Raw genomic sequence first — 20,115 nt, forward strand, 5'->3', positions numbered from 1 at the left:
AAAAACTAAAACTCGCAAATAAGAAGTAAACCAGAAAAAATAGTTTTACATTACAAGGAAGCTTCCAACCATGACATTAAGAAATAGCAAGGAAATGAGGTTTTTCTTGTCGTTTGATAATGCGATTTTTCCATGTCCGCTTCCATATACCTTTCAGCATTAAATCTATAAACTTGGCGTGACAGTTTTCCAAAGAAAATACTTTGTACACGTCAACTGTATTTATTGACAAATCGAAAGCAAAAACTAACAATAGAATGTCCGAATGAAATACGGTGTAGCAAGGAATTTAGAGATGTATTATTCTTCCAGTTTTGGTCTAAAAACTCCTTTAAACTTTAAACAAATATCACAGATTACTGATATAAAGTCCAATGGATTTTTGCAAAACAAACATAGCAGATTACAATCAAACATTACCCTAAGCCTGGCAAATATTAGTTTTAAAACCGCTTTTAATCCATTTTGATTACTGTTTGTTTTTCTGTAAGTTTCTTTATTTTAGTAAGTTTTAGAATTCACCTACAATGCAAACAAAATACACGAACTTTCTATATTAAAACTATCCAATAAAATATGTTTTCATCTTGGAAATGTACAGGAAATGCAACTGTGATTTATGAAATTCACAGAAACCGAGCAATTTTATTTTTCTTGGTAGAAATTAATGTTACAGCAACGTATATTCGTGACTGGCTTATTAATTTCGTAGACCAATGCTTTGTCTCAAATTGAGTTTATTTCAGTCTCAATAGGTTCTAATTAAGTTTCTTTAGGTTATGAAATCCTTTCAAATTCTGTCCCAGTTTGACATTTCCCACCAAATTTCAATTAAAACTTTCTCCACATTTACATAATTTTTGCAATTAGTTTTTCCACCTAGTCATAGAAAGCAGAATGTATTATTTTCATTCATTACTAGTGTTTTATGTGTGAAAATAAAAAGAATCTCAATGAAAGTTTGTAGTAGTTGTCTATTAGTTTATTCATTATTGTATATCTAAAACAAATTATCAAACGCAATTAAAACGTCAAAAATCGAGTAAATACTAACTCTATTTTGTACATAAACGAAAAGTCAAACCAAATTGGTATGACGTCACTGAGTTTCAAAAGTTTAAACCAACAAATGTGAAGTTGCGAACAGTTTGACAGTTGGAGGCAAATAACATTTATAATGTATTTCTGGGAGGTTAACAAGGTATTTAGAGGGCTGGCAAAACTAACACCTTTTTGAGGGTTTTCGAAGTTTTTAGATGAGGCAATGGCATCTCTAAGGATTCTTGAGTTGCTTTGAGGCTCTTGGAAATTTTAAAACAATTCTAGAGGTGTTTTTGCCTTTAGAATTTACTCTAGAAGCATTTGGCAATACTGATTACAACGTTTTAGAGGCTTCTGACATGTTTAAAATGGTTGTAGAGGCCGGTGGCATTCTTGGAGGTTTTGAGACACTTGAAGATACCTCTGGCAGTTTGAGAGGACTTTTAGGAGGTTCTCACTAGTATTTTAGAGCATCTGGCTATTTTAAAACAGTCTTGGATGTTTTGAGACACCTGAAGGAATCTCTGGCAGTTTTAGAGAGTTTCTAAGAGGTTTGTACTGGTATTTTACAGCATCTGGCTGTTTTAAAACAGTTTTGGAAGTTTTGAGATACCTGAAAGAATCTCTGGCAGTTTTAGAGGGTTTCTAGGAGGTTTTCACTGGTATTTTAGAGCATGTGGCTGTTTTAAAACAGTTTTGGAAGTTTTGAGATACCTGAAAGAATCTCTGGCAGTTTTAGAGGGTTTCTAGGAGGTTTGCCTGGTATTTTAGAGCATCTGGCTGTTTTAAAACATTTTTAGAGGTTTTGAGACACTTGCAAATACCTTTGGCAGTTTTAGAGTGCTTTTAGGAGGTATTCACTAGTATTTTTAGGCATCTGACTATTGTAAAAAGGTCTTAAAGGATTTGAGACACTTAAAATGGCCTCTGTCAGTTTTAGAGGGTTTGCTCTAGTATTTTAGAGCATATGACTATTTCAAAACATTATTTTAGAGATTTAGAGCAATTTTAGAGGATTTTTAAGACGTTTGTTTTAGTATTTTAGAGCATCTGGCTATTTTCAAATATTTTTGGAGGTTTTGAGACACTTGCAGATACTTCTGACAGTTTTAGAAGGTTTTTAGAAGGTTTACAGTATTATTTTTAGGCAACTGGCTATTTAAAAAAATCTTGGAAGTTGTGAGACACTTGAAGAGATTCTCTGGCAGTTTTAGGGGATTTTTAGGAGGTTTGCTCTAGTATTTTAGAGCATCTGCCTATTTTAAACCATTATTGGACGTTTTGAGAATTTTTGAAGAAATCTGGCAGTTTTAGATAATTTTTAGGTTTGCTCTATTATTTTAGAGCATCTGGCTATTCTAAAATATTTTTGGTGGTTTTGAGACACTTGCAGATACCTCTGACAGTTTTAAAAGGTTTTTAGAAGGTTTACACTATTATTTTTAGGCAACTGGCTATTTTAAAAAAAATCTTGGAAGTTGTGAGACACTTGAAGAGATTCTCTGGCAGTTTTAGGGGATTTTTAGGAGGTTTGCTCTAGTATTTTAGAGCATCTGGCTATTTTAAACCATTATTGAACGTTTTGAGCATTTTTGAAGAAATCTGGCATTTTTAGATGATTTTTAGGAGGTTTGCTCTAGTATTTTAGAGCATCTGGCTATTTTAAAATATTTTTGGTGGTTTTGAGACACTTGCAGATACCTCTGACAGTTTTAGAAGGTTTACACTATTATTTTTAGGCAACTGGTAAGTAAAAAGTGTAAAGAATGATGCTTTGGCAGCTAGTTTAAATATTTTCGTTTTCAGCATATTTAGAGGCTCAATAATATCTGAAATCTATGTATTGTAAAACTAACCAATACTTATTTGGCAATCAATTGCTTTCTCATCAAAATTGAAACACGTTTTCACTCTCTTTTCCCTTGTTTTGGTTTTTTCCCCATAATTCACAATTAAAAACTTTGTTGTTGTTTATACTAGTTTCTCTCATAAATATGCAACGAGACTAAAAGATTTCGGTCACGGTAACAAATGGCTCCTTGGATAAAGCTCCCAACAAACATTCACTCTAAACCACAAAAATATTCCGGAGTAAACGTGACTTTTAAATTATCAAAGACATTAGAATTAAGTTAGTAGAAATTATTGCTAGATTAAAAGTTTCAGTACTAAAATATCGCATTTAAGTTACTTTATGTTGCATGTTATAGTTATATTAAAACAAATAAAATATTTTATGAAATACGGTAAGGGTAAAAGGGTCACGTTTACTTCAGGATATTATTTTAGTGCAATTTTTCAGTTATGCAGTATTTTACGATAGAGCACACGAACATTGTTGCAATTTTTATTAGTAGCAATTTAAGTCAAAAAATAATTATTAGAGTAAACCCTGCTTTTCCCAAAATCTGGAAATCTTACTTCAAAAATTTTCTAAACTTCCAATTATTGTAGTCATGTAATGAAATTGGTTTGGTTTGTACAGTCAAAATGGTGGTACAGTATTACAGTTATTGTTACTAGAAATATTTATAATTTTCTAGATTATACAGGGTGTCCTAGTTCATGACTAGCTAGGAAATGGAGCTATTAACTGGCGTTGAAAGTACATGGAAAAGTTTTACCGTTTGGACGCTAGAGGACGCCAAAATTGACCCACATTTTTGCCAATATCTCAAAAGTGGCTCAGTTTACGATTTTGGTGTGGAATGGATATATTCTAATTAATTAGGTTAGGTTAGTATGGTGTATGGTTTAGTATAGATACAGTATGATTTAAGAGCAAAATCCATTAATCAAATTCTGATAATAAAATTTCAGACACTCTATATAAACTGATTTTGAGGAGATTGAGCCAAGTAAGCCACACTGAGCTGAATTCTCCCTCCTTCCCCCTCAAAAAAAACCGGTTTTTCTTCTCACACCCTCAATTTATTAAGGTTGAAAGGGATTACCAAAACTTCGTCCAAAGGGCTCAGACAAAAGACATTTTTACCCAATAAATCTCCAGATGGAATCCTGGAAATGATCGTTTTATGAATCCACAATAACTGAAAACAAAGCTTCTCAACTTGTTCCATAAATAAGAATTAACGAAACAAAACATTTAAAATTCATCATTTCATCCCCTTTTGTAGATTATAGGAATATGACTCTCCCTTTAATCCCATAAAAACCCCAAAATATCAAGCTTAATGGCTGATAGAATGTTATATTGCGGTTAAATAAGGCAGTTTATATGTTTGGGACTTTTATCTAATGGGTTGCATTAATTTGGTTTTATTATAAAGGGTACTTTTTCATGGAATTTTCTGCTGATATTATCCTCATTTCATTAGTTAGAATGTATATTATAACGGTCCTTAAGTATTGGTTACACAAAAAAAATTAACTACAACAGACCACTGTATTAATTTCCCCTCTTTCTCTCCTCAATCAATTAATTGCTCACCTTTTTCTAGTCCATAAAGCGAGGAGAACAGTGGCGTTTCCCAGGACTGTGGTTACGAAAATAAGGGCCAAAGTGGCTATTTCGATCCTGGCAAGGTTTTCGTCCCGGTCCATTTCCGGTCTTTTTGGGACGTCCACGCTGTCCATCAACTCCTGAAATTCGGTTTGGGATGTGCCTGATGTCAGATTCATTTCAGTTTCCAGGCTTTTCAACATTAGAATTGGCCAGTTGTCGGGTTCAACTGAAATTAAACGAAAAATACTGATAAAAAACTGGAATTAATAATGAATAAGTCATTTAAATTACCTGATTAGAAGGAATTCAAAATTTCCAGATATTAAATTAGGTAAAAAAGTTAAAAGTTAATAAGTTAAAATAAATTTTAAAAAAATTGAACGCCCTGTAGCAACTAACCCAAGTCTATTTTCATAAATCTTTCTTGTCGTCCCTGTAGAACGTTTTGTAGTTGTTTTCCAATTTCAAGAATTATATAATAAAGGAACAATATGATTATTGGTATTGGAAAACAACTACAAAACGTTCTACAGGAAAACAAATATTATATGATTTCAACGTCAATTTTTTAGGATTGGAGACTTGAAATTAGCCTAAAAACCATAAAAACCGAAGTCAACAGGCACATTTTATAAGTTCAAGTCAATTTTGAAAAGTAAATTTATGTAAGTTTGAAGTCATTTTATAAGACTGGAACCTTGGAACACTCCTGAGAACCTTAAAAACTGACTTAAAGGGCAAATTTTAAGCTTTCAAGTAAACTTTTATGAGTTTGGAATCAGTTTTCAAGGAAACTTGAAATGAGTCTGAAAACCGTAAAAACTGACCTAAAAAACAAATTTTAAGCTTTTTTTAAAGAAACAATTTTTCAGTTGAAATTTTATGCTAAAATGGCTATTTTATAATTTCTTTAAGAATGATCTCTGAAAGTCTAGTTTCAGGATTTTAAACGGTTTTTAGAACTGAAACTGGTTAATTTTATGCCCTGAAGCCTTTTCTTTAGTTAAAACTACAATTTTTAGTGACTGAACACCTTAAAAACACCACTTTTCAATTAAAATTTTATGCTAAAATGACTAGTTTGGAATTTCTTTAAGAACGATCACTGAAAGTCTAGTTTCAGGATTTTAAACGGTTTTTAGAACTGAAACTGGTTAATTTTATGACTTGAAGCCTTTTCTTTAGTTAAAACTACAATTTTCAGTGACTGAAAATCTTAAAGACAACTTTTCAATTGAAATTTTATGCTAAAATGGCTAATTTAGAATTTCTTTAAGAATGATCACTACAAAGCTAGTTTGAGGACTTTATTAAGTTTCTAGAACTGAAACTGGTTAATTTTATGCCCTGAAGCCATTTCTTTAGTTAAAACTACAATTTTCAGTGACTGAAAACCTTAAAGACACAACTTTTCAACTAAAATTGTATGCTAAAATGACTAGTTTGAAATTTCTTTAAGGATGATCACTAAAAATCTAGTTTTAGGACTTTATAAAGTTTTTAGGGCTGAAACTGGTTAATTTTATGCCTTGAAGAGTGTTCTTTAGTTAAAACTACAATTTCCAGAGAATGAAAACCTTAAAAACACAACTTTTCAACTAAAATTGTATGCTAAAATGACTAGTTTGAAATTTCTTAAAGGATGATCACTAAAAATCTAGTTTTAGGACTTTATAAAGTTTTTAGAGCTGAAACTGGTTAATTTTATGCCTCGAAGAGCGTTCTTTAGTTAAAACTACAATTTTCAGAGAGTGAAAACCATAAAAACACAACTTTTCAAATAAAATTGTGTGTTATAATGACTAATTTGGAATTTCTTTAAGAATGATCACTGAAAGCCTAGTTTCAGTAATTATAAAGTGTTTAGAGCTGAAACTGGTTAATTTTATGCCTTGAAGAGCGTTCTTTAGTTAAATCTACAATTTTCAGAAAGTGAAAACCTTAAAAACACAACTTTTCAACTAAAATTGTATGCTAAAATGACTAGTTTGAAATTTCTTTAAGGATGATCACTAAAAATCTAGTTTTAGGACTTTATAAAGTTTTTAGAGCTGAAACTGGTTAATTTTATGACTTGAAGCCTTTTCTTTAGTTAAAACTACAATTTTCAGTGACTGAAAACCTTAAAAACACAACTTTTCAATTAAAATTGTATGCTAAAATGACTAGTTTGAAATTTCTTTAAGAATGATCACTAAAAATCTAGTTTTAGGACTTTAAACGGTTTTTAGAACTGAAACTGGTTAATTTTATGACTTGAAGCCTTTTCTTTAGTTAAAACTACAATTTTCAGTGACTGAAAACCTTAAAGACACAACTTTTCAACTAAAATTGTATGCTAAAATGACTAGTTTGAAATTTCTTTAAGGATGATCACTAAAAATCTAGTTTTAGGACTTTATAAAGTTTTTAGAGCTGAAACTGGTTAATTTTATGACTTGAAGCCTTTTCTTTAGTTAAAACTACAATTTTCAGTGACTGAAAACCTTAAAAACACAACTTTTCAATTAAAATTGTATGCTAAAATGACTAGTTTGAAATTTCTTTAAGAATGATCACTAAAAATCTAGTTTTAGGACTTTAAACGGTTTTTAGAACTGAAACTGGTTAATTTTATGACTTGAAGCCTTTTCTTTAGTTAAAACTACAATTTTCAGTGACTGAAAACCTTAAAGACACAACTTTTCAACTAAAATTGTATGCTAAAATGACTAGTTTGAAATTTCTTTAAGGATGATCACTAAAAATCTAGTTTTAGGACTTTATAAAGTTTTTAGAGCTGAAACTGGTTAATTTTATGACTTGAAGCCTTTTCTTTAGTTAAAACTACAATTTTCAGTGACTGAAACCCTTAAAGACACAACTTTTCAACTAAAATTGTATGCTAAAATGACTAGTTTCAAATTTCTTTAAGGATGATCACTAAAAATCTAGTTTTAGGACTTTATAAAGTTTTTAGAGCTGAAACTGGTTAATTTTATGCCTTGAAGAGTGTTCTTTAGTTAAAACTACAATTTTCAGAGAGTGAAAACCTTAAAAACACAACTTTTCAATCAAAATTTTATACTAAAATGACTAATTTGGAATTTCTTTAAGAATGATCACTGAAAGCCTAGTTTCAGTAATTATAAAGTTTTTAGAGCTGAAACTGGTTAATTTTATGCCTTGAAGAGTGTTCTTTAGTTAAAACTACAATTTTCAGAGAGTGAAAACCTTAAAAACACAACTTTTCAATCAAAATTTTATACTAAAATGACTAATTTGGAATTTCTTTAAGAATGATCACTGAAAGCCTAGTTTCAGTAATTATAAAGTTTTTAGAGCTGAAACTGGTTAATTTTATGCCTTGAAGAGCGTTCTTTAGTTAAAACTACAATTTTCAGAGACTGAAAACCTTAAAAACACAACTTTTCAATTAAAATTGTATGCTAAAATTACTAGTTTGTAATTTTTTTAAGAATGATCACTGAAAGTCTAGTTTGAGGACTTTATAAAGTTTTTAGAGCTGAAACTGGTTAATTTTATGCCTTGAAGAGTGTTCTTTAGTTAAAACTACAATTTTCAGAGAGTGAAAACCTTAAAAACACAACTTTTCAATTAAAATTTTATGCTAAAATGCCTAATTTGGAATTTCTTTAAGAATGATCACTAAAAATCTAGTTTGAGGACTTTATTAAGTTTCTAGAACTGAAACTGGTTAATTTTATGCCCTGAAGCCTTTCCTTTAGTTAAAACTACAATTTTTAGTGACTGAACACCTTAAAAACACCACTTTTCAATTAAAATTTTATGCTAAAATGACTAGTTTGGAATTTCTTTAAGAACGATCACTGAAAGTCTAGTTTCAGGATTTTAAACGGTTTTTAGAACTGAAACTGGTTAATTTTATGACTTGAAGCCTTTTCTTTAGTTAAAACTACAATTTTCAGTGACTGAAAACCTTAAAGACTAGTTTGAAATTTCTTTAAGGATGATCACTAAAAATCTAGTTTTAGGACTTTATAAAGTTTTTAGAGCTGAAACTGGTTAATTTTATGCCTTGAAGAGTGTTCTTTAGTTAAAACTACAATTTTCAGAGAGTGAAAACCTTAAAAACACAACTTTTCAATTAAAATTTTATGCTAAAATGACTAATTTGGAATTTCTTTAAGAATGATCACTGAAAGCCTAGTTTCAGTAATTATAAAGTTTTTAGAGCTGAAACTGGTTAATTTTATGCCTTGAAGAGCGTTCTTTAGTTAAAACTACAATTTTCAGAGACTGAAAACCTTAAAGACACAACTTTTCAATTAAAATTTTATGCTAAAATGACTAGTTTGAAATTTTTTTAAGAATGATCACACACAAGAGTACTATGTTGAGAATGTTTTTAAATTACCTGAGTCACGTGACGCGTAAAAAAATTATTACGTAACACGAGGACAATTCAAACCATAATAATTGTTTCTTCTAAAATTGAAAAAAGTGAGGTTAAAACTGAAATTTATTTTTTTTTTTGATTTTGCTAAGAAATTTATTTTTTAGTGTTTTTTTTCTCAGAATAACCTGAATTGATTATGTGATTGGATTGCCTGAGTCACGTGACACGTGACGTTTCTCCATATTTTGTTTTTGTCTGTAGTTTTAATGTTCCAATTTTTTGAAATCGTACGTGTACGACTTTATTCAAATGTTACTTTGATAGGGAAAAAAACAGTGAAGAGCTTGTAAAAGATAACATTAACTTGATTGAAACTTAATGCTCCTTAATTGTCATTTAAGACGATCGGACTGGAAAAAAAAAACACTTTTCTAATTAAACTTAAGCTTAAGAACTGAAAAACAAAGCTACATTTTCATGCACAAACAGTTTGTTTTAATGTACTCTGATAAGTCAAGTCTCATTTCCATTTTAACTGTCTAAAGGCATTTAGTTTGTGCACTCTGCCAGCAATTTATACGAAATAATATGAAAACTAAGACTGGGAGTTTCACTATAAATATGTCAAAGGAATAAGAACTGATTAGAATATTCATATGCTTCGTCTTATTGTTCTGGTACAAATTACTTCCAGTGTTGTCAGATCTAAGGAAATTTCCCCACTTCAGGGCAATTTTGAATCACATTTGGATATTTGGAAAAAACTTTTTTAAATTTTGTTGGTGAATACCTCCATGTAATCATATTTCAATCTGTCATATACTTGGGAACTGTCAAATACCACTCCAGAAAGCTATAAAGTACAAAACATGTACAAACGTGTAAAAGCAATACAATTATGAATTTTATAGTTACACGTATTGTTTTTTGGCACTAGTGTCGTATAACTGTCTGGAATACAATTTTGACAGACAACAGGTCTATTTTGAACATATTTAAATATGTCAAAATGATGGTAACTGTCAAATAACACTCCACAAAGCTATAAAATGAAAACTTTCTCTTTAGTGTTCCTTGAGAAGGATTTTTGACAAAAGCTGTTTTCTTTGAAGCTAATTTCATATGTCAAACTGTCAAATTCCTCTCTATGAAGTTATAATAGTTGGAAAGCGATACAGTGCTAAATCATTGTCTTTATTGTACTGGGTTTTTAAGAAAGTTTGTAGTTTTATACTTCCATGAAGAAAGTTTTGACAGTCACCACGTTCGTGACAGAATAAACAGCGTTCAAAATGGATTCCTCAATGGCAAAACTGTCAAAATACTAGACATGGAACGCTAAAACACAATTAATACTATTTACCCTTATTGTACTGGGTTTTTAAGAAAGTTTGTAGTTTTATACTTTCATGAAGAAGGTTTTGACAGTCACCACGTTCGGGACAGAACAAACTGCATTCAAAATAGATTCCTGCATGGAAAAACTGTCAAAATACTAGACATGGAACGCTAAAACACAATTAATACTATTTACCCTTATTGTACTGGGTTTTTAAGAAATTTTGTGATTTTATACTTCCATGAAGAAAGTTTTGACAGTCACCACGTTCGGGACAGAACAAACTGCATTCAAAATAGATTCCTGCATGGAAAAACTGTCAATATACTAGACATGGAACGCTAAAACACAATTAATACTATTTGCTCTTATTGTACTGGGTTTTTAAGAAAGTTTGTAGTTTTATACTTTCATGAAGAAGGTTTTGACAGTCACCACATTCGTGACAGAATAAACAGCGTTCAAAATGGATTCCACAATGGCAAAACTGTCAAAATACTAGACATGGAACGCTAAAACACAATTAATACTATTTACCCTTATTGTACTGGGTTTTTAAGAAATTTTGTGATTTTATACTTCCATGAAGAAAGTTTTGACAGTCACCACGTCCGGGACAGAACAAACTGCATTCAAAATAGATTCCTGTATGACAAAACTGTCAGAATTCTTGAAATGACACGCTAAAACCCAATTAATACTATTTGCCCTTATTGTACTGGGTTTTTAAGAAAGTTTGTAGTTTTATACTTCCATGAAGAAAGTTTTGACAGTCACCACGTTCGGGACAGAACAAACTGCGTTCAAAATGGATTCCTGCATGGAAAAACTGTCAAAATACTAGACATGGAACGCTAAAACACAATTAATACTATTTACCCTTATTGTACTGGGTTTTTAAGAAATTTTGTGATTTTATACTTCCATGAAGAAAGTTTTGACAGTCACCACATTCGGGACAGAACAAACTGCATTCAAAATAGATTCCTGCATGGAAAAACTGTCAAAATTCTTGAAATGACACGCTAAAACCCAATTAATACTATTTGCCCTTATTGTACTGGGTTTTTATGACAGTGTGTAGTTTTATACTTCCATGAAGAAAGTTTTGACAGTCACCACGTTTGTGACAGAACAAACTGCGTTCAAAATGGATTCCTGCATGACTGTCAAAACTGTCAAAATACTAGACATGGAGCGGTAAAAGCATTTCCTTCTATTTCCACTAATTTCTCTTCTTTTGAGAATGTTTAGCATTTTACAGCTCAATGAAGATAGTGTTGACAGTTACCACGTTTGTGATAGAACAAACTACGTCAAAAATGAACAGCTACATGACAAAAATGTCAAAATACTAGACATGGAGCAGTAAAATACATTTGATACCATTTACACTAATTTTACTAGGTTTTTGAACAAAGTTTGTAGTTTTATACTTCTACGAAAAACATTTTGACAGTTTGTGACAGACCAAACTAAAGGTTGCATGGCTTTATTTGACAGTTGTCAGCTTAATTCAGATCACGGGACTATTTTGAGTGTTTTGATCGAGCTTGAATTGATCATCTAGTAAATTGTCGTGATCTTCATAATCTAGGTTAGGCAGCGTTTTTGACATGTTTTAAATCGATTATGTGGCTCTGACAACAAATGTCAAATGGTCACGTGATACTTGTTGACAACTTTTGGCATCAATTTTCCCTCCAAAGCCGACGAATTAACCAATTTTCTCAAACAATTACTGACTAACCTAACCTAACCAAAATTTGAAAAATTTTTGTGAAATCTTACAACTTTTTTAAAACGCATTTAAGGGTTGGCAACACTGATTCGTTTACTGCCAACAGTGTCATATACACCTAAAACTAATTAACAGACATACAGCTTCACCCTCTCGTTCTTTAACGTTATTTGTGTGACAGGGTGAAAGTCATAAATTATGATAAATAAGGGGGTAATTTCCAAATAATAGAATATGCCAACTTCTTGCCTGACTTGGAGAAGAAGAGAAAATTGATTTATCGTCTTTGACTGATTATTTAAGTCAGAATCAGACATTTTCATGTAAATTTCTTAAATAAAATTACACTAAAACTTCCCTTTTCTATTGTCCCCATTTAATGCAAGATTGTAGCTCAAAATTTATTTCCACTACTTGGAGAGCCGAAACTTTAATTAGTTGAGCTGCTCCGGCAATTTAGAGCAAACAATAAAAAGTACGCACTAGCTCGAGCTTATTAGTAATTTTGATAACGAGGAAATTCATTAAAAACCCATTCCCCAGGTTATTATTACACGAGATACCAATTAGGTTGAATTTCAGCTTGATACGAGAAAAAAATGTAGTAACCATAAATGCTTCTCGAAACATAGAAATGTTGTTAAAGTTTTGTCTTCAGAAAATAGGCTGGTATAGAAAAAGTCATGCAGACAAGTGTTTGCAAGGCTAGATTAGATTTTAGCCATAAATAGTCAAAAAGTGTCAGGTGACCGTGAAAATATTGACAATTGTTGTCAGAGTTCTAAATCGAGCTGAAAAATGTCAAAGACGCTGTTTAACCTAGAAAATTGTTTTAGAAGTTGTTTGAACATTTGAAGCTCGATCGAAACAATCAAAATGGTCACGTGACCTAAATTAAGATGACAAATGTCAAAAAAAGCCATGTGATCTAGATAAATATCTCAGAAATTGCAAATCAAACTGTCAAATACTGAAAATTTGAATTAATCACCAACATTGATTTAATTGCCTTTTCGACCAAGTGCTGAGCCAAAAATTATTGATATAGTCACGTGACATTGAAAACTAGGGAAGAGCCTTCACAAAATAAAATTAGTCTAGTTTGATCTGTCAAGACCGTGGCAATTGTCAAAATGTTCTTCATAAAGCCATAAAACTAGAACCCAGTAAAAATGTAAAGAGTATCCATAGCATTTTAACGCTCTATGAGCATTATTATGATTTATGACACTTGTGACATGTAGTCTGCAGTCTATTTTTAACACAGTTTGTTCTGTCACCTCACCAATGTGGCAAATGTCAAAATGTTCTTCATAGAGCTCTAAAACTAAAACTAAGTAAAAACAATGTAAATAGTATCCATTACATTTTAATGCTCTACGAGCATTATTATGATTTATGACAGTTGTGACATGTAGTTTGCAGTATATTTTTGACGCAATTTGTTCTGTCACAAATCTGGCAACTGTCAAAATGTTCTTCATAGAGCTCTAAAACTAAAACTAAGTAAAAACAATGTAAATAGTATCCATTGCATTTTATTGCTCTACGAGCATTATTATGATTTATGACAGTTGTGACATGTAGTTTGCAGTCTATTTTTGACGCAATTGGTTCTGTCACAAATCTGGCAACTGTCAAAATGTTCTTCATAGAGCTCTAAAACTAAAACGAAGTAAAAACAATGTAAATAGTATCCATTGCATTTTATTGCTCTACGAGCATTATTGTGATTTATGACAGTTCTGACATGTAGTCTGCAGTCAATTTTTGTCGCAGTTTGTTCTGTCACAAACACGGCAACTGTCAAAATGTTCTTCATAGAGCTCTAAAACTAAAACGAAGTAAAAACAATGTAAATAGTATCCATTGCATTTTAATGCTCTACGAGCATTATTATGATTTATGACAGTTCTGACATGTAGTCTGCAGTCAATTTTTGTCGCAGTTTGTTCTGTCACAAACACGGCAACTGTCAAAATGTTCTTCATAGAGCTCTAAAACTAAAACGAAGTAAAAACAATGTAAATAGTATCCATTGCATTTTATTGCTCTACGAGCATTATTGTGATTTATGGCAGTTGTGACATGTAGTTTGCAGTCTATTTTTGACGCAATTTGTTCTGTCACAAATCTGGCAGCTGTCAAAATTTCCTTCATAGAGCTAGAAAACTACAAACAAACTTCTTTAAATTACAGTTACAATCAGTGTAAATAGTATCAAATGCATTTTACCGCTCCATGTTTACTATTTTGACATTTTTGTCAAGTAGCTGTTTAGTTTTTACTCTAAACTGTCAAAGTATTCATCATAAAGCTATAAAACTCCAAACACACTTAAAACGCCAGTTAAATCAAAATAAATAGTATCAATTACATTTTACAGCTCCATGTCTAGCATTTTGACAGTTTAACAACACAACCAACAAACACGGAAACTGTCAAAATATTATTTATAGTGCTATAAAATTAAAAACATTTTTAAAAATCAAGTAAATAGCATCAAATGCAATTCACACGTGTAATATTTAGACACTGTCAAAATTCTATAGAGCTTTAAAATTGCACAATTTTTAACGTCCAAATTTTGCTGAAATAAACGTATTAATTGTCAAGTGATTTATTAAAAAGTACTGTCTGTAAGTTGAAAAAATGAGGAGAAGCAAAATCTAAAAAAAAAAATACAAAATGGTCACGTGACTGGAAATAACGATATCCATTTGTTTGTCAAAAAAATTGTTTGTACAGTTGTCAAATCGGTCGGAAAATTGCTGGAAAATTATTTTTTTGACAAAAAGACAAATTTTGTTATGGTCACGTGACTTTGACAAAGTTTTGAATGCAAGCCAAGAAATTGTCAAAATCAAATTCTTTCGTAATTTTATTTCTTCTTACTACTTCATAATTTACATTTTAACGAAAGTATAAAAGTTATTGTCCAATTTAAAACACTAAATATCAGATTTACACTCAATAAGTGGTAACACTTTAAAATCGTTATTAAAAAGTGTATGTAATGAAAAAAGCATGTGACAATATCAGCAATATCCTTTAATATTATACATTTAGTAATTATTATAAATACTGATAGCTACCACGTGTGTTACTAAGATATTACCACTTAAGTACCAAAAAACCAGATAGACGTTAGAAACATTCTAATAATTCTGACGTAAATTTAGATATAATAATTAATAGTAGCAGATTTGTACTCAACATAAAAAATATGTTAGTCATATTCACTTGATCATCATGACAACACTAAGACTCTTAACGAGTCTAATTTTAATTAACCTAACCCTATTAACAGCTGGGGAAGTATTCCCTTGCATACAAAAGGCTACTACTTATGGAAATGTTTGCGTCTGTAATTCCACCTATTGCGACACTGTTCCTTCAGTCCTTAACCTAACTTCCGGAGAATACCAGTGGTATACAACCAGTGCCGTTCAGCTTGGCTTCAATTCCACCTCTGGAAAGTTTACCAACTCTACCTCAACATCCACCAACGCCACCATAACAGTTCCACAACTAAATCTTACCAGACAAACCATCGTAGGATTTGGAGGAGCTTTTACTGATGCAACAGGAATAAACGTGCTAAAATTGAGTGAAGCCAGTCAAACTAATTGGTTGAAAGCTTACTTTGGTGATGAAGGTATTCAGTACAGTGTGGGAAGAGTACCAATTGGAGCAACCGATTTCTCAGTAAGGGAGTACAGTTATTGCGATGATGAGGATGAGACTTTGGAGTCGTTTTCGTTGCAAAGTGAGGATTTGCTTTACAAGGTAATCAGAAATCTTAAATTTTGTATTAAAAATAATTGTAATTTTGAAGATACCATTAATTCAAAATGCCACCCAATTACGTGGTAATGGTTCGTTGAGTCTGTTTGCTTCAGCTTGGACTGCACCAACATGGATGAAAACCAACAAAACGTAAGTTAATCTTCAAGAAAATTTCTGTTTCTGTCTTCCTTTGATCTTCAAATCATCTTACTTTTTTCTTTTGTGATTATGTCCTTAGCAGATGATGGTAGTGATGGTATACCATTACCGTTCAAACCAACAGAAAAATCCATTTAGTACTAGTGGTATTTTACTAAAACTCAAACATTTTCATAATATTTTCATTTCTCTAAAAGAATTGCTAAAAATACCAGGTGAACTTGAAAAGAAAAACAGGAATAGTATGTATAGTATGTATGTATAGAAAGTCATTTGACAGTTCCCTTAAAAACGTCGTTTTTGATTTTAGAAAATATTTTTAAATAGAAAACGTGTTTTTAAACCTTCCAGAAAATCCTTTAATATACAGGATGTTCCAAATTTGTGTGACATACCAAATTTAATTACATATCACATTAATTTTTTTAAAAGTGCTTTGGTCTAGCAATTATGTTTCACCCTGTATGTTCATTATTTTACGAGCAAAAATACATTATTTGTTAAGTCCAGTTGACGTTTCTGTCAAACGTCAAGTTGACATTTGAGTTTTTGACGTTTTTTTAAAACTGTTATTCAGTATCGAAAAGTGCGTTTTATTCTGCATCTCTGTTATTCCAGGGAGAAAAATTTTGAATTTTCATTACTAGACCCACCAGACATTTCTGTCAAACGTCAAAAACTGTGACATTAGAATTTTTGACGCATTTTTGTAACTGTCAAACACTGAAAAGTGTGTTTTAAGGTTGTTTAAATGTGTTACACCCTGCAGTTTTGTTATTTTATAGAGTAAAATTTTAAAAATTTTTGACGTTTCACTCTTGAACCCTCTTAATATTTCTACTAAACGACAAAAATTTTAAGTTGACACTTGAATTTCTGACAATTTTTTTGAAAACTGTAGTAAGTGCTTTAAGGAGTTTGAAATGTTTTTCACCTTGTATCTTCGTTATTTTAAAAGGTAAAATTATAACATTTTTGTCGTTACCCTACTAAATCCATTTGCCACTTCGGCCAAACGTCAAAAATTATAAGTTTCGTTTTTTGACAACTTTTTTGAAACTGTTACGAACTGAAAAGTGAAGTTGACTGAAGCACTGAAAAGTGTGCTTTAAGAAAGTTGAAAAGTGGTCCACCCTGTAACTCGGTTATTCTAAGGAGTAAAATTTTGTTTACGTTATGCTACTAAACCCACCTGATACTGCTGTCAAACGTCAAAATTTTTTAATTTTTTGACAATTTTTTAAAAACTGGTATTTGCGAAAAATTGTGCTGTAAGGAGGTTGAAAATTGTTACACCCTGTAATTCCGTTATTTTAAGCAGTAAAACTTTAGAAATCTTTGACGTTACACTAATATACCCACTTGACCTTTATGTCAAATGTCAAAAATTTTAAGTTATCATTTGAATTTTTTGACAATTTTTTAAAAAATAGTATTCGCCAAAAATTGTGCTTTAAGGAGGTTGAAAGGTGTTACATCCTGTAACTCCGTTATTTTAAAAAGTAAAAATCCTGAATATGTTTGACGTTACACTACTAAACTCATTTGACACTTATGCCAAAAGTCAAAAAATCTAAGTTGGCATTTGGATTTTTTGGCATTTAACTTTTAGAAAATGTTATTCTTGGGAAATTATACTTTAAAGAGGTTGTATCGCCCTTATTTCAGGGTGTAAAACTTTAAAAATTGTTGACGCTACACTACTAAACCCACTTGACATTTCAGTCAAACGTCAAAAATTTTTATGGTGACTTTTGGATTTTTGACAATTTTTTAAAACTGTTAAGTAGGTACTGAAAAGTGTGTTTTAAGGAGGTAAGGGGTTTCACCCTGTATATTCATTATTTTAAGAAGTAAAATTCTGAAAATTTTTGACATTATACTACTAAACCCACTTGACACTTGTCAAACGTCAAAAATTTGAAGATGACTTTTGGATTTTTGACAATTTTGAAAAACCACTTTTTAGTTGACATTTCAAATTTTTTTCAGTTTAGGTGAACTTAAAAAAATTCATTTGCGCAATTGCCCATTAGAGGGACAATTTCTAAGCAGTTTTGATCTATACAATAAAAAAATAAAAATTTCAATATCTCATAAACGTGAGGAAAATAAGGAGATTTTTGATGTTATTTTTCATAGTGTATAAATTAACTAAATTAAATTTCAAATAAGAAACTGAGTTCATTTAAAAATTGAATAACAAAGAATTCAATAAAGAAGCTATGGTAGTGGTAAAAATTCAAACACCCTATAATTTCAAATATTTTCAGTGGGCAAAAATTCTGGCAACAACAAATTATCTGAAAAAATACACAAAACTTAGATGTATTGTGTCATAATACTATACAAAGTGTCATTTATTAAGTGATTACTTATTAACATCATTGAGAGGAACAAAAGGCAAAAACACCATCATATTTTGTTTCTTACATGTTAAACCACATTTGACTGATTTTCTACAAACAAAAGATCTTCTTTAGGTATTCTGGTAGGACATCAGTCCAGGACGAATACCTGGACTTATGGGCACAATACTACCTCAAATTTTTCGATGCCTACCAGGAAAACAACATCTCTTTCTGGGGGGTTACCACTCAAAACCAACCTTTAAAAACTTATTTCGGTAGTGACATACCTAACAACGCATTCAATTCCACGAAAATGGTAAGAATTGACAGATATAAAAAATACAGACAGTAAAAAGAAGAATTTGACAGAAAAAATGGATTAAAGAGTCTCTAGGACCGGCCATCCGCAACTCTTCATATTCTGACTTGAAGATTATATTGCATGATGATGACAGGGATTTACTACCTAATTTACAATGGGTATTACAGGGTAATTTGTGCTAGAATTTTCACTGAAAAATTCAAATTTTCAGACACTGTTGTATGATGAAGATGTGGTTAGTTATGCTGATGGTATTGGCTTCCATTGGTATAGTGATTTCATAAGTACTGGTAATTACTTTAGAATACTAGAGACTAAAGTGGGGAACACTACTAAAGAGTTGTTTAGGATAGGAACAGAGGCAGCTAATGGTGAATTGAGTGGTTTTATTGGTTTTGAGGTTACTTGGATTTTTTTTAGGATGGTTGTATGAATTGTGGCAGGAAGCTAGTGCTGTAGAGATTGGAAGTTGGACCAGAGCAGAACGCTACATATCCAATATTATTGGAGTAATCAAAATTTGGTTAAATACTTCTTTTTCTACAATTACTTTTTCAGGATTTAAGTCACAACTTTGTTGCCTGGGTGGAGTGGAATTTGGCTCTAAATACTACAGGAGGTGCAGTATCATCATCAGGAGACTACATCAACCGTCCAGGCTTAGATTCCCCCACCATAGTAAATGCTACATCAGACGAATTCTACAAACAACCAACTTTCTACGTTATTGGACATTTTTCCAAATTTGTGGTTCCTGGTTCCCAAAGGATTTACTCTACAACAGATGGAGATGATATTAGCAGTCTGGCTTTTCTACGACCTGATGGAAAAATAGCTGTTGTGATCGACAACACGTAAATACAAAAATAATCGACTTTTAGCTGATATGTTCCTAAAATGTGTCAATTTCCAGATCCAGTGCTTCTCAAACCGTTACTCTGGACATTCTGGAGCAAACCGAAGTTTTTACAGTCAGCGCCAACTCAATAAACACTATTTTATATACTGTGTAGTGTAATATGTGACTAAAAATACATTTTTTGAGTACAATTTGAGTTTATTATCTAATTGCTTCCTTAAAAGTAGGCCGAAAACATCATTAAATATTAACATGTTTGTTCCTAATTACCTCATTGATTAAATAATTAAGGAACATTGGTTTGATGATAAAATACCTGAAATATGGGTCAAAATACCATTGAACATTTCAAGCCCTACTTAACCTAACTGTTTATACCTCAATGGTTTCAAGGCTTCAAATATGTAATTACCATGAATTATCATTTTAAGAATTTATTTATACTTTGATGGTTGCAAAGTTTTTGGTACAACTTCTGGTTTGAAATAAGGTTTTCAGTTCATTTTCAGACCATTTATACTTTGATGGTTTCTTCCTCATTTTGATAGAAAATATAATAAAAGTTTGTGTAGACCATAAATTATGTTTTAAAATACTTTATAGGTTAGGTTAACATCGTCAAATATGGGCATGGATTTTTCGGTCACGTGACGGTTTTCAAATTGAAATTTGTAGCGTCACCAGTTTC

General features: G+C 31.2%; 2 protein-coding genes across 2 annotated transcripts in view; one reads left to right on the forward strand and one right to left on the reverse strand.

Moving 5' to 3' along the window:
• Positions 1-20,115, reverse strand: part of LOC145729011 (oxytocin receptor-like) — a 91,529-nt gene that overhangs the window by 39,488 nt on the left and 31,926 nt on the right. Inside the window, exon 2 of the mRNA XM_081979615.1 lies at positions 4,493-4,733. Within this exon, the coding sequence (XP_081835741.1) occupies positions 4,493-4,707 (215 nt within the window). The 5' untranslated portion in view covers positions 4,708-4,733. The remainder of the gene's footprint in view (positions 1-4,492; positions 4,734-20,115) is intronic.
• On the forward strand, positions 15,177-19,618 carry LOC145729009 (lysosomal acid glucosylceramidase-like). The gene is made up of 8 exons (XM_081979613.1): positions 15,177-15,736; positions 15,786-15,886; positions 18,379-18,562; positions 18,616-18,726; positions 18,780-18,939; positions 18,989-19,077; positions 19,127-19,422; positions 19,482-19,618. Exons 1-8 carry the CDS (start codon positions 15,200-15,202, stop codon positions 19,579-19,581), a joined length of 1,578 nt encoding a protein of 525 aa, XP_081835739.1. The 5' UTR covers positions 15,177-15,199; the 3' UTR covers positions 19,582-19,618.

Source organism: Ips typographus, linkage group LG5, assembly GCF_016097725.1.
Source record: "Ips typographus isolate SLU linkage group LG5, UJ_Ityp_2.0, whole genome shotgun sequence".
In the NCBI taxonomy this organism is placed as follows: domain Eukaryota; kingdom Metazoa; phylum Arthropoda; class Insecta; order Coleoptera; family Curculionidae; genus Ips; species Ips typographus.

Bases quoted from the DNA above. Each gene is read 5' to 3' on its own strand.
- LOC145729009 (XM_081979613.1), top strand. From the start codon at position 15,200: ATGACAACACTAAGACTCTTAACGAGTCTAATTTTAATTAACCTAACC. The intron at 18,727-18,779 runs GTATTACAGGGT...TCAAATTTTCAG, and splicing joins TACTACCTAATTTACAATGG to ACACTGTTGTATGATGAAGA. The intron at 19,423-19,481 runs GTAAATACAAAA...GTCAATTTCCAG, and splicing joins GCTGTTGTGATCGACAACAC to ATCCAGTGCTTCTCAAACCG.